The 13,147-nt window shown below is 49.7% G+C and overlaps 1 protein-coding gene across 1 annotated transcript in view; it reads right to left on the bottom strand.

Annotated features, from left to right (window-relative positions):
* Positions 1 to 6,591, bottom strand: part of ZNF704 (zinc finger protein 704) — a 232,864-nt gene extending 226,273 nt beyond the window's left edge. Inside the window, exon 1 of the mRNA XM_056110931.1 lies at positions 6,106 to 6,591. Coding sequence (XP_055966906.1) covers positions 6,106 to 6,591 — 486 coding nt within the window. The remainder of the gene's footprint in view (positions 1 to 6,105) is intronic.
* Between the last annotated feature and the right edge of the window lie 6,556 nt (positions 6,592 to 13,147).

Here is a 13,147-nt window from a genome sequence, read left to right as displayed (position 1 = left end):
TGCCAGTTTCACTCTGTAAGTAAGCTGTTTATTGCCTATATAGAATTAACACGATACTATCATGAATCGTAATGTACTGCCTATGGATACATTAGTGTTATATAAAAATGTATAATATTGCCCATGAATATGAACATATGACGATGGCTAAATGAGACTAGACACTTAGACTTGCCCCAGTGCTGGTAGGCAATTGATATATTATTAGAATGATTCTGATTATTATTATTACTCTGCGTAAGAGCAAAAAGAATGAAGTGGGAAGAATCACATACCTAGAAAGTCTGCTTGTACTTCAAATATAGAACCATAAATATCAACGTGTTCTTAAATCTATCTGGCAACCCTATCTGTCCTCCCTAGTGTGTTACCTCTCTTACTCTCCCCAAAAATTATTTCTCGTCTTTAGCACTTCAAATTTCTTTCAACTTTAGTTGGTGAGACTGACACGCTGCCTACCACGGCTGGAGTGATAGCACAGCGGTAGGGCGGTTGCCTTGTGCGCAGCCCAATTCCTCCGCCCCTCTCGGAGAGCCCGGCAAGCTACTCAGAGTATCTCGCCTGCACGGCAAAGCCTGGCAAGCTACCCATGATGTATTCAATATGCCAAACACAGTAACAACAAGTCTCACAATGGAGACATTACTGGGCCCGCTCCAGCAAATCAATGAACAATGGGGGAACAGTGTTTAAGTTGGTGACTCTCCCTTTTGCCACATGGGAAAAACAGAAGCCATCGGACAAGTGCAACTTCCTCTGACCATCATCCAATATAAAACTACCTGTATCTGGACCCTTTTCCTCTATCATCTCCCGATTTTTGTGGAAGAATGACCCACAAAGTCCAAGCCCTGATCCAAGGTTCATCCGAGCATGAATCACCTGCAATGATCCTTCTGCTTGTGTCCCCGGATGTCCTCACCTCCTGGTAAACAGGCCCTTGTATTTCTCCATCCTTTGTTATGCATGGGTGGCTCAATTCTAACCGACAGAATATAGTAAAGTGATGCAGTTTCTGCTCCTGTTATTCCAGGGCACACGTGAGACTCCACTGCGATAGTGACCGGTACTTACAGTCCATTGCTGGCTTGATTTAGTCATTAAGGCATTGTTTAATGGCTGAGATAGGGTCTGGGAAAAAAATGTATTTTTGGGCAATTTCATCATCATACAAACTTCAGATTATGTAATCACATAATTGGGCTAGAGTGCTAGCACAGCAGAAGGGCATTTGCCTTGCACGCGGTCTGCCCAGCAGAGCCGGGTTCGATTCCTCCACCCCTCTTGGAGAGCCCGGCAAACTACGAAGAGTCTCTCGCCCACACGGGTAGCCTGGCAAGCTACCCGTGACATATTCAATATGCCAAAACACAGTAACGACAAGTCTCATGATGGAGACGTTACTGGACCCGCTCGAGCAAATCAATGAACAACGGGAGGACAGTGCTACAATTACATAATTATAAATGATACAGTATACTACACACCTAGGGACATAGATAGATACACACATATCGACCGCTGTCACTCTGTGGTCTATTGTTGACTTAAATGGCCTCACCTGGCACTGGACTGTGAGAAGCCACTCGAAGGCCACATGGTAAAGCACTGCACGGGGTGGAGATGGGGTGGCAGAGAGGCTGTTCGAGAGCTCAGGGCCGCCTTAGAGTGACAGCCAGCAGGAAGCTGGGACCAGCTCAGACCTACAGAAGCAAGGCAGCGAACTCTGTTTACAAGCAGAGTGAGCCGCACATTGCATTCACCCCCTGTCAACTCTCCGGTGGGGTGAGAACACAGTCCAAAACCTTCTGTGATGCTAACGGCTGTTATTGGGACCTGGAGGCACCCAGTTAAGCCAACCCTGGACTCTGAACCTGCAGAGATCAGGAAAACCACTGAAAAGGCAAGAGTCTGTGGCGATTTATTATTACACAACAGAAAACCAACACAATCCAGTCTCTCTCGGGCATCTCGTTCCCCTGAGAGTCAACTGTGTCTTACTATTAAACAATTAAAGAAGGACCAGAGAGGCAGCAGCAGGCTGAGTGCAGGCTCTGGGTGCAGGAGGCCCGGTGCCATCTCCAGCACGGTCCCCCAAGCACCTTGAAGGCAGCCCCAGAACGCAGAACTGGAAGCGGCTTTTTCATACCACTGCGTGTGATCCCAAAGCAAAAAAAAAAAAAAAAAAAAAAAAAAAATCAATCAATCAATCTAGACCACATGCCCTCACTTGCCCTCTGCATTCTCTTCTTATCCAACAGGACCTGGTAAGAGTTTCTCATCTGCCTTCCTGCATTCTCCCCCTTGGGCCTGTTCAGCCTACTCTATAGCCATCACCCCGGCTTGACATTCTTCAATTAGGGATACCAAGAAGTTGCACATGATCTGATCCAATGGAACAGATCTCTTTCCTTATCGTGTTCAACAGCCCAGTTGAGTCCACACAGCTCATCTGAGAACCAGCCCGTCTCTTGGCTCGCTGGAGAGAGCTAACCTCCTGCTTATGGTTTTCATCTTTTGTCATTCTTCTCTAACCTATGCAGCTGCTGCTTCTCATTGATCCTCGCTGGCTTCTCCCTCTACAGCTCCACTCAACAAAGCAGCGCCCGGAGTCTCCGCTAAAGGTCTCCGCCCTTGGCCTCCTGCCCTTCAATTCTGTCCATTTTTAAGACTTCAACATGCTGACGACTCTTGTTGCACTCTGTCTGTCTGTCTGTCTGTCTGTCTCTCTCTCTCTCTCTCTCTCTCTCTGTGTGTGTGTCTGTCTCTCTGTATCTATCTCTGTCTGTCTCTCACTCTCTGTCTCTGTCACTCTGTCTCTGTCTCTATCTCGGTCTTTGTCTCTATCTCTGTCTCTGACTCTCTGTCTCTGTCTGCCTGTCTGCCTGCCTGTCTGTCTCTCTCTCTCTCTCTCTCTCTCTCTCTCTCTCTCTCCCCTCAGCTCCACATTCTCATTCTACCGCCATCTGCCCAACTGCATCTCTCTCTAAAGGTTTAATCCTCTTCCCAGATGCAGCAAGGCCAAAACAGAAGACTGGATGTTTTTATTTCCATCACAAAAATCTGTGATGCTTCCAGACTTCCCAGTCTCAGCAAACAGCACCTCTCACGTCACTTGGGGGTCTCTCTTTCCTTCGAACACCTCCCCTCTCCTATCCCACTGGCACAAAAGCTCCTTTTAACCTTCCATCCCAAATCTGTCTGCAACTCCAGCTCTGCTCCTGTCCACCCGGCCGAAGTTTCCCTCCCCGCCCCACGGGCACGCACTGAGGGCGCCAACCTGCTCTCCCCAAAGCCCACCCGGGGGGTTCCCGTCCTGGGGTGACCCTGAGGGAGACCCCAGCACCACAGGGTCCTAGCAGGGCTTCACCCTGGGGCCCAAGCACAAAAGTGCTGGCTGAATAACCAAGCATCACCAGAAGTACCCCCACTCCATCCCACCCCTGGTGGCTGCCTGAGCACCACTTAAGAGGTCCCACCCCTCGGCAGAAAGAGATGCCAAGCAGCCAGTACGCCTTCACTGCGTGCGACTCAGAAGTCTGCCCTCTTTCCAGAGGGACACGGGCTTTCTGCGGCCAGTCTCCGCCCTCCCCTGGGATGCCTCTGGCTACCTATCAAGCTCCACCCATGCTCTCAAATTTCTCTCCTCACCACCATCCCAGCAATTGTTAGAGGCAAATATTTCCTGGAAATCTTTCCAGACGGGAAATATCTTTCAAAGATTCACCTCTCCCATCTCAGATCAAATGTCACCTCCCCGGGAAGGCCTTCTCTCCACAAATTTTCTCTCGCTCCTTCCTAGCTCCGAGATACCAGTGTTTCCTCAGAGCACGCATCTGTAAACTCAGGCACCAGGCTTCCCTGCTGGTCTCTCCAGGGTTTCTGACTCCTGTCACTACCTGTAAGTGCTCTGGAAAGTGCTTGCTGTTTTATAGCACTTGGCACACAATAGGTGCTCAATAAACATTTGAATAAGATAGTAAATATAGCGGTATATGTATTTATGTATCCTATCTTATATGCATTATCTGAAAACCGATAATCTGAAATATTATCTGAAAGTTTGTTATTCCATTGGTTAAAATAAATGCTTCTGTTATAGTTCATTTGGAAATCTTTTCAGCAGCTATATCAATACAACTTTAGGGGCTGGAACGATAGCACAGCGGGTAAGGTGTTTGCCTTGCACACGGCGAATCGGGGTTCGATTCCCAGCATCCCATATGGTCCCTCGAGCACCGTCAGGAGTAATTCCTAAGTGCAGAGCCAGGAGTAACCCCTGTGCATTGCCGGGTGTGACCCAAGAAGAAAAAAAAAAGACTTTAAAGCTGTGAAAAATTCATTAAAATTATGTTAAACACTCAGCATAGAAAACTCTAAAAATTTATTTGGTGGGCCAAAATAGAGTCCATTTACAAATCCATTTGAAGAAAACAGAAATCTGGCAATAAGAAAAATCTTTTCTTATTGTAATTTATCATGGCCTATCTGGTTTCTATATATATATATATTTTTTTTTTAAAATCACAGCGTTTACTTTAACCAAAGAGAATAAAAAGCCCATTTTTCTATCACAAATTGTACAACCAGTGTTCTAACCACAAGAAATAAGTTCAGTATTTCTAGAAAGAGAAAAAAAAATTAGGGCATGTTACTACTCTTGTTACTCAATGTCAATGATGCCAAGTAACTTAATTCCGAACCCACTTCTATGCCACAGCCATACAATGCAGGCTTTTTGGCAGCCTATGATAATGAGCTCGGTTGCGGTCCGGATTCCAACAAGCAACTGTCAAAAACTATCACCCCAAGTGATTCCTGACTGAACACTTCGCACCCCCCAGAACTGCCACTTCCAGGGTGGTCTACGTTGGGGGAGATTCTCTGTGAATCCGTATCTACTCTGGGGCTACTCAAAATTTTAACGTTTAACATTTCTTTGGAACTGCAACTTCATGCTCTGAGAGACCTTCCCTCCCCTTTCGCAAGCTAAAGCCGTTTTTGAATGACCATTTGAGCTCACACAGTTCCGTATTTATGTCTCCCTGAGCTACCAACATCATCTGGAAACTTCTGTGAATTGCGCTGGTTGTAAGAATCATGCTTGAGAAAAAAAATCGCACTACCATGCTTACCACTCACTTGCCACCCGCAAAACTTCTTAGCAACATACACAGTGCACGAACCTCAACGTGGTCTGCTTCGTCCAATCGCATGCCTGAGAGCCCCAGCCGGTCCGTTGTGTAATAATAACCCCCTTATCTCCCGGAGATACACAAACGGAAAGATCCCCAGGTGCTCTGGGGCCCGAGAGGCTTCTTTAGAATTCTCAGCAGAATTTTGAACGTTAACCCTCCCCTTTCACCTTCCCTGACGTCCTCCTTAAAAAAAAAAAAAAACTGCAGTCATTAGAATACACAACAAAAAGCTGAGCACTGTTGAGCTCAACCAGGCAGGGGTACAGCAAAAAAAAAGAAAAAAAGACAGCAAAAATGCATGCAGAAACCAAGGGCTGAGGGTTATTTGGGTTTGGGGTTTAGGTGTTGGTTTTGGTTTGGAGTTTTATTATTTTTATTTTATTTCATTTTATTTGGGGTGGGGGTTTTGGGGGTGGGGGGTGAGCTGGACTGCTGGGGCGCACGGGTTCGCTCCCTCCCCAGCGCCCGCGACAGAAACTCCTGCACAATTGTTCTGGGCTGGAGGAACCGGTGAGAGATTGACAGGGGAGGCTGGCTTGCCGGTTCCCTGCCAAGGGCTCGGCGAGCCCGCCAAAGACGGAGAAGGGGGTCGCCCCCGCGGGCTCCGGGCAGACTGCAGTCTCCCGCCGGGCTCCAGCTGGCGCCCACCACCCCGTCCCAGCGCCAAACTTCCTCCGCCTTGCGGGGGGCGAGGGGCCCTTCCCCGAGCGCCCGCGCCCGAGCGCGCGCTACAGCCCGGGCCCGGCCGGGGCGCCCCGCGGGAGCTCGGCTCCCCCCACCCCGGACACACCCCTCGGGGCCCGGCGCCGCGTCCGTCCTCCCGCCCGATCGCCGCGACCTCCAGCCCGCACTTGGCCGGCTGCGGGTTCGAGCCCGGGTCCCGCGCGCGCCGCCCCCCTGCACGCACCTTGGGCGCGCCCCGGGCCGGGCCCCTGGGTACCGCGCGGCCCGGGCCGACGGGCGCGAAGCGCTCCTCGTCGCCGTCGTCGTCGTCGTCGTCGTCCACCACCTCGACGATCCCCTCCTCGTCGTCGTCGTCGTCCTCCTCCTCCTCCTCCTCCTCCTCTTCCTCCTCCTCGGCCACCGCGCGGGGCTTGGCGGGCACCCGGCCGAGCCCCCGGCGCCGCCGGCCCCCGCCCTCCCCGTCCTCATCTTCGTCCCCCGGCGGCGGCGGCGGCGGCGGCGGTGGCAGTGGCAGCGGCAGCGGCGACACGGCGGCGGTGGCCCGCGGAGGGGCGGGGGGCCCGTGGGCGCGCGGCGCGGGCGGCGGGGGCGCGGGCCGCGGCGGCCTCCAGCAATCGGGGCCCGGGGCGGGCGCGGGGGGTCCGGGCGGCGCGCAGCCCCCGCGGCGGCCGCCCAGGCTGGAGCGCTTGGCCAGGCGGCGCGCCTGCATCGCCGGCGGCGGCTGCTGCTGCTGCTTCGCGCGCGCGGCGCGGGCTCCGGGGCGCGGCGGAGGCGCGGGACCGGCCCGCGGGGACGCCGGCGGCCGGGGCGGGCGGGCGGGCGAGCGGGGCTCACGGCGGGGCGGCGCGCCGGGCGCGGGCGGGGGGGGGTGCGCGCCGCCGCCGCCGCCGCCGCCGCCGCCCGGGATCCGCGGGCCGCGCTGCGCTGCTGCTCCATGCGGCCGCCGGCCGGGCCCGCGCGCTCCGGGCCTAGCGCCGCCGTCCGTCCCCGGGCGCGAGCCGAGCCGAGCGCGTCTTCTGCCGCCGCCGCCGCCGCCGTCGCCGCCCCCCTCCCCGCGGGCCCCGTCCGCGCAGCCCCCGGCCCCCGCGCGCCCGCCCGCCCGCGCCCACAAAACCCGGACTGGATTCGCCTCCCCCCCGCCCCCAGCCTGGGGCTGCGGGGACGCCCCGGCTACCCGAGTGGGGGGGGGGCTAATCGCTCCCGACCCCCACCCCCACGACCCCCTGCTTTTCACGAGGAGGCGAAGGCTGATGCGAAGTTGGAAAGAAGATATTTGCTCTTCTGGGGGGGGGGGGGCTGCTCTCTGCTGGGCCATGCCACGAGTTGGGTTGTTGGGGGGATGCGCAGTCCGGACCCCAAACTGGGGGTTCAGTGTGTGACTCTGCGTTCATCGGTGTCATACACTGAAATACTTGCATGCCGTTGCTTTTCCCATCTCTTTGACCGCACTAGTCTAGGCCCTCCTGCCTCCGGGATGTGTCCCTGCGGCCTTAGGTCTGGTCTTTCCCGGGGTTCTTCTGTGTTCTACCTGGAGCAGCAGATTTTTTTTTGTTTGTTTGGGGGTCAGTCCTGGTGGTCCTCTGGGCTCTGCACTCAGGGATTACTCCTGGCTAGCTCAGGGGACCACATGGGATGTCGGAGATGGAAGCCAGGCGGCCGAGGGCAAGACGAGCATCCTGCCCACTGGATAGGCATGTCCTCTGGAGAGGCTGATTTTTAAGGGCTAAATTCCGAGCAATTTGGCGCTCTCACCATTCAGTCTGCGGATAACAACGGGCACTGTAGACACCTTTGCAGAGACAAACAAGCGAACTGGATTCAAGGTTGCGCGAAACTGTTAGTTAAACAATAATATGATGCTAGTTCAAGCACAGAAGCCTGTGAGTCACAGAACTCATAACTTTGTCATTTTCTAAGGACTCTTTAGCTGTAATAAAGAAAAGTCACTTGTTGGGGCTGGAGCGATAGCACAGTGGGTAGGGCGTTTGCCTTGCTCGTGGCCGACGGGGGTTCAATTCCCAGCATCCCATATGGTCCTCTGAGCACCGCCAGGAGTAATTCCTGAGTGCAGAACCAGGAGTAAGCCCTTGTGCCTCACTGGGTGTGACCCAAAAAGCAAAAACAAACAAACAAAAAAGTTACTTGCTGCTGACGGCCCCACCGTACTCCTTGCTGCTTGGGAAGTGCTCCCAGTGGTGCTCAGACACAGGTGGTGTGGGGAAGGGGGATCAATCCCTGGGCCTCCCACGTAAAGCCAGGATTCTAAGTCCCACTTGAGTCTTCTCCCCAGCGCATTAGCGGTCCAGTCAGAGCTAGTTCTACCTCTGATGGGGCTGGGGAGGATGGAATTTCCCAAATACTCTGGTGGGTGCCCCCACCATGCAGTTTAAAGAATGTGTCCCCTCAGCGTGGCCATGTTGTAATGACTGGGAGATGTAACCGGATGTGCCCTGCTAGACACTTGTACGGGGCTCGTCACAGGCACAGTTTCCCAGCTACTAGACGTTTCTCCTGGAATGATGACAAAGATCCTGAAATGAACTTTTTGTTCTCCCTGATTCAGCTTAGCTTTCTGGTAAACCTATTTCAGATCACGATGCTCTCTTTATCATCGTTCAGGTCCCAAATAGTATTTTTAACTCCCCTCTCAACCGGTTCCCTGAGTTACCTCATGTCCAATCCATTGTTCTTTCTGAAATGCCTTTTGAACCCACCCAATCCTTCCATTCTCCAAGTTCCTACTGTATTTCATTAATCCAAAAGCAAACATTTTCTTTTTACATTTTAGTTTAATGAGTCACTGTGAGATGCAGCTACAGACTTACAAACTTTTGTGATTACGTTTCTGTCATACAATGATCTAGTACCCATCCCTGCACCAGTGCCCATTCTCCACCACCAATGTTCCCAGTATCTCTCCTGCCACCCCCTGCCTCCGTGGCAGGCACATTCCCTCTTACTCTCTTTCTCCTTTTGGGTGTTATAGTTTGCCATGAAGGTACTAAAAAGCAAACATCTTTAACAGAACACTCTATACCCAGTTTCTCCACTACACCCTGCCCTGACTTTTGTAATACTTCACAACCAGATTCCCTTTCCCTAAACCTCATTCAGATCATAACGTATTGGGGGGAGGAGGGAAAGGATAGCATAATGCTCAGGGAATCATATGTGATGTCAGAATTGAACCAGGGTCAGCCATGCAGGGCAAGCGCCTTGACCCCTGTATTATCTCTTTGCCTTTCCAAGAACTCAGAGAGAGAGAGAGAGAGAGAGAGGGAGGGAGGGAGAGGATAGTTTTGAATCTTTTGAGAGATGGCTGCGTTTTTGGCAAAGCAAGGAAGAGGAGGGATCAGCTGATAAGTGAAATAATCAGAATCATTATTTGCGAAGAGGAAGAGTCATTGAAATGATTTCATCCCAATTGTAAGAAACTTATTTTGATTTGGGCAACGCACAATTTGATTTATTGGGGTGATGCACAGTCCAAAAAGGGGCACAAACCCCAAAGTGGGGATTCAGTGTCTCAACTAGGAGTACCAAGGTCGCCCTCTGACAAGAAGGAGTTAGGAGCCTGCATTAGACTGAAAGGGAAAGAGAGAGGAAAAAAGTAAAGGAGAGCAAGGATCTGGGACCAATGAGGCTGGTTAGACCAGGCTCCCAGCAGCCAGAGCATCTTGGTCTGATTTCACGCTCTCTAACCTACCACTTACATGCCTTTTTCGCATCTTCTCTTTGTGTCTCATTTTTCCTATTTGTGAACTTACAAATTTCCATCTGGAGAAGTCTATCTCATAGGAAAGTATTTTGTAGGATAGAGTTACTATGTGTAGCAGCTTAGAAGGGTGCCTGGCACAAGGCAGGTCTTATGATATTAAATACACTGAAAGGGAACATAAACATGGCTTAGAATACTCTGGAAGAATAACAAGCTAGTTCTATTTTACATAAACTCAAGACAATAAGAAGTGAAAATATTCTTCTCAAGCCCCAGCATGTCTCATTCCGAGGACTGTGGTCAGGACAAGGGTAAATATTTGTATGACTATCTTTTTTTAAGTGTCATGAAATAGCCACAGATGAAAGAAAGTAAATGTTTTCCAGAAAACTGAGGGAAATGACAGAGTTGAATTACTGAACTCAGTAATTGGCATTTGAGGTTTAGTGGAAGAGTTATTAGTCTGCTCCATTGTACTTTCTCTCAAAACTGTTGTGTATTTTGAAATCAGTTTGCTCTTCCTCTTCACTTGGGAATTTATCACCCTGGGGGTGGAACAACGAAGCTTGGGATGTGCCCTTAGGTAAAATATGCCCTTGGGTCTTAGAATGCAAAAGATTTGAAAAGGGGCACCCAGGAAAGAATAGAATAGATGAGAAATATCTGCTGGCTGTAAACAAGAGCCAGGCAAACATAGAATAAGACTGTTTAGTTTCACGACCTCATTTTTCTTAACAGTGTACTTTTTTTATTGTGTAGATGTACCATAGTTTCTCTATTTGTCTGTTAGCAGGTTGTTTCCAAATTCTGGCTATTGTGAATAGTGCTCGAGCGGGCCCAGTAACGTCTCCATTGGAGACTTTGTTGTTACTGTGTCTGGCATATCGAATACTCTCGGTAGCTTGCCGGGCTCTCGAACATAGGAGTGCAGATGGGTGTTTCTGCTGTGTGTTTTTGGACCCCCAGGGTGTGTTCCCAGAAGTGGTATTGCTGGGTCAAATGGGAGCTCAGTTTCTAGTTTTTTGAGGAATGTCCATATTGTCTTCAAAAAAAGAGTTGTCATAAAATTTGCCTATAAACGGATGCACCTGGAGAGTATCATGCTGAGTCAAATAAACCAGAAGGAGAAAGACCGATAAAGAATGACTGCATTTATTTGTGGAATATTGCACTGTCCCACTGTAGCACTGTCTTCCCATTGTTCATCGAGTTGCTCGAGCAGGCACCAGTAATGTCTCCATTGTGAGACTTGTTGTTACTGTTTTTGGCATATCGAATATGCCATGGGGAATCGAACCCAGGTCGGCAGCTTGCAAGGCAAACGTCCTACCCTGTGCTATTCTATTCTATAATAGCTGTGCTATTCATGTTAGAAATATAACAAAATTAAGACTTACTTAACTGTAATCCAAACAGCATCATCGAAGCAATAGTAGAAAGAACAATGGCTGAAATATATATTTTAAAATAAAATAGTATGAAACTGATATCCAAGGCTAGGGAAAATGGGTCAGGAGGACTGGTTGGAAATTACCACAAGGGTGTGGGGGGTGTAGAGGGTAGTTAAGATAGAGGAGGATCCACCATGGCTTGGAGGCCAACCGTACACGTTAAGGGAAAAGGCAGCTCAGATAGAGAAGGGAGCACCAAATAAAGGGTGTTGGGAGCATCCTCCCAGTATGGGAGATACGTGCTGAGAGTAGACTATAGATCGAACATGATTGCCACTCGATGCCTCTTTTGCAAACCTCAGCACCCAAAAGGAGAGAGAGAACAGGGGGGAGTGCCCTGCCACAGAGGCAGTGTGGGATGGGGGGATGGGGATGGGAAGGATACTGGGATCAGTGGTGGTGGAGAATGGGCACTGATAGAGGGATGGGTACCCGATCATTGTATAACTGAAACCTAAGCACAAAAATTTGTAAGTCTACAACTGTACCTCATGGTGTTTCACTAATAAAAATTTTTAAGAAAAGATAAAGGAGGGGCCATTATGACAACATTAGTTGGAAATGAACACTCTGGACTAGAACAGAGTGTTGAGAGTAGGTTAAGGGATATACGCAATAACTTGTCAGCATCTATTGCAAACCATAACGCCTAAAATGAGAGAAAGAGAGAGAGAGAGAGAGAGAGAGAGAGAGAGAGAGAGAGAGAGAGAGAGAGAAGAGAGGTACCTGCCATAGAGGCAGACTGGGGTGGGGGGTGGTTTGAAGGGGTTGGAGGGAAACTGGGGACATTGGTGATGGGAAATTACACTGGTAGAGAGATGGGTGTTGAGACATGTGACTGAAACCCAGTCACAAATAGCTCTGTAATGCTCTATCTCACGATGATTCAATAATAAAATAGAATATCAGAAAAAAAGAGAATAAGACTGTTTGGGGTCTTTTAGATCTAAGGGACATCTCAGGTTACCTCTAGAGACATCCTTCAACCCTGAGAGGCCCTATGAATCCAAGAGAAAGACTGGCCTTGCTATTGGGACCCACTGGGACCTTGGTGAAGTCTAATGTCACCAAGAAAATTCAAACTTTGAGGAAATAAACAGGCCACAAAAACCAATCTCAGGGAATCAGAGGGTATATAATAGGAAGTGAAATAAAATGAACGTATTCATCAGGAATCTAGAAGCATCTCATGATATGAGCATATGATATATGCTCAGAAATTAAGAAATTGACACAGTGCCATGCAAGAGAATCACTGAGGCTCTGTAAGCACCCTCTGTAACCATAAAACATCTTTATTTCCAATATGTGGGACACTTGCCGCTGAAGGTGAGCTTTATCTCGAAGCTTGCCTGCCAGACAGTCCCATGAAGTACATCATCACTGAAAACACTGCATCAGTCATTTAATATGTGGTTTGCTGAGCCCAGCTGAGTGCCAGGCTCTGTACAGCAGCGAACAAAATACCCCCTCAGTGGGAAGGGGAGTCGCAGTAATCAAAGAAAAGAAGTGAACTGTGATTCCATAGATACAACAAGTAGTATGGAGAAAACATTAAGCAGAGGACATCATAGAGAGTGCTGAATGTTTAATGTAAAGTAACACATACTGAGGTTGCAACATCATTCCAACACAATGCCAACTCCTTTCCTGAAGTCCCAAAGGCCCCACAAACTCATTTCTTGTGGATACATTTTCCAGTTATGTTGCCTGTGCCCCTCTTATACCCCCTTACTCCGTTCTAATCTCACATATAAAGGTGATCATTGTGTATGTATCTTCTTTCTTTTCTTCTTTTTTTTGTCTCTGTTATTTTCTTTCTGTTCTGTTCTTCCCTTTTATTTTCTTATTTCCTTCCTTTTTTCCACCCTCCTTTCTTTTAATTTTTGGGTTTGGGGCCATCCCCAGCTGTATTCAGGGTTTATTCCTGGCTCTGTGCTCAGGGATAACTTCTGGTGGGCTCTGAGGACCATATGGGGTGCTAGAAAATCAAAGCTCTTTTGGCTACATAAATGAGAAGCTCCTTACCCACTGTTCAATCGCTAGGCCTCTACTTCCCTCTTGTCACTCACTTCATTCAGCATGATACCCTCTAG

This window comes from Sorex fumeus, unplaced genomic scaffold (assembly GCF_029834395.1).
Source record: "Sorex fumeus unplaced genomic scaffold, SorFum_2.1 ptg000002l, whole genome shotgun sequence".
NCBI classification, from domain to species: Eukaryota; Metazoa; Chordata; class Mammalia; order Eulipotyphla; family Soricidae; genus Sorex; species Sorex fumeus.
The sequence above is the reverse complement of the archived record's forward strand: the minus strand, read 5'-3'. Positions and strand labels throughout refer to the sequence as shown.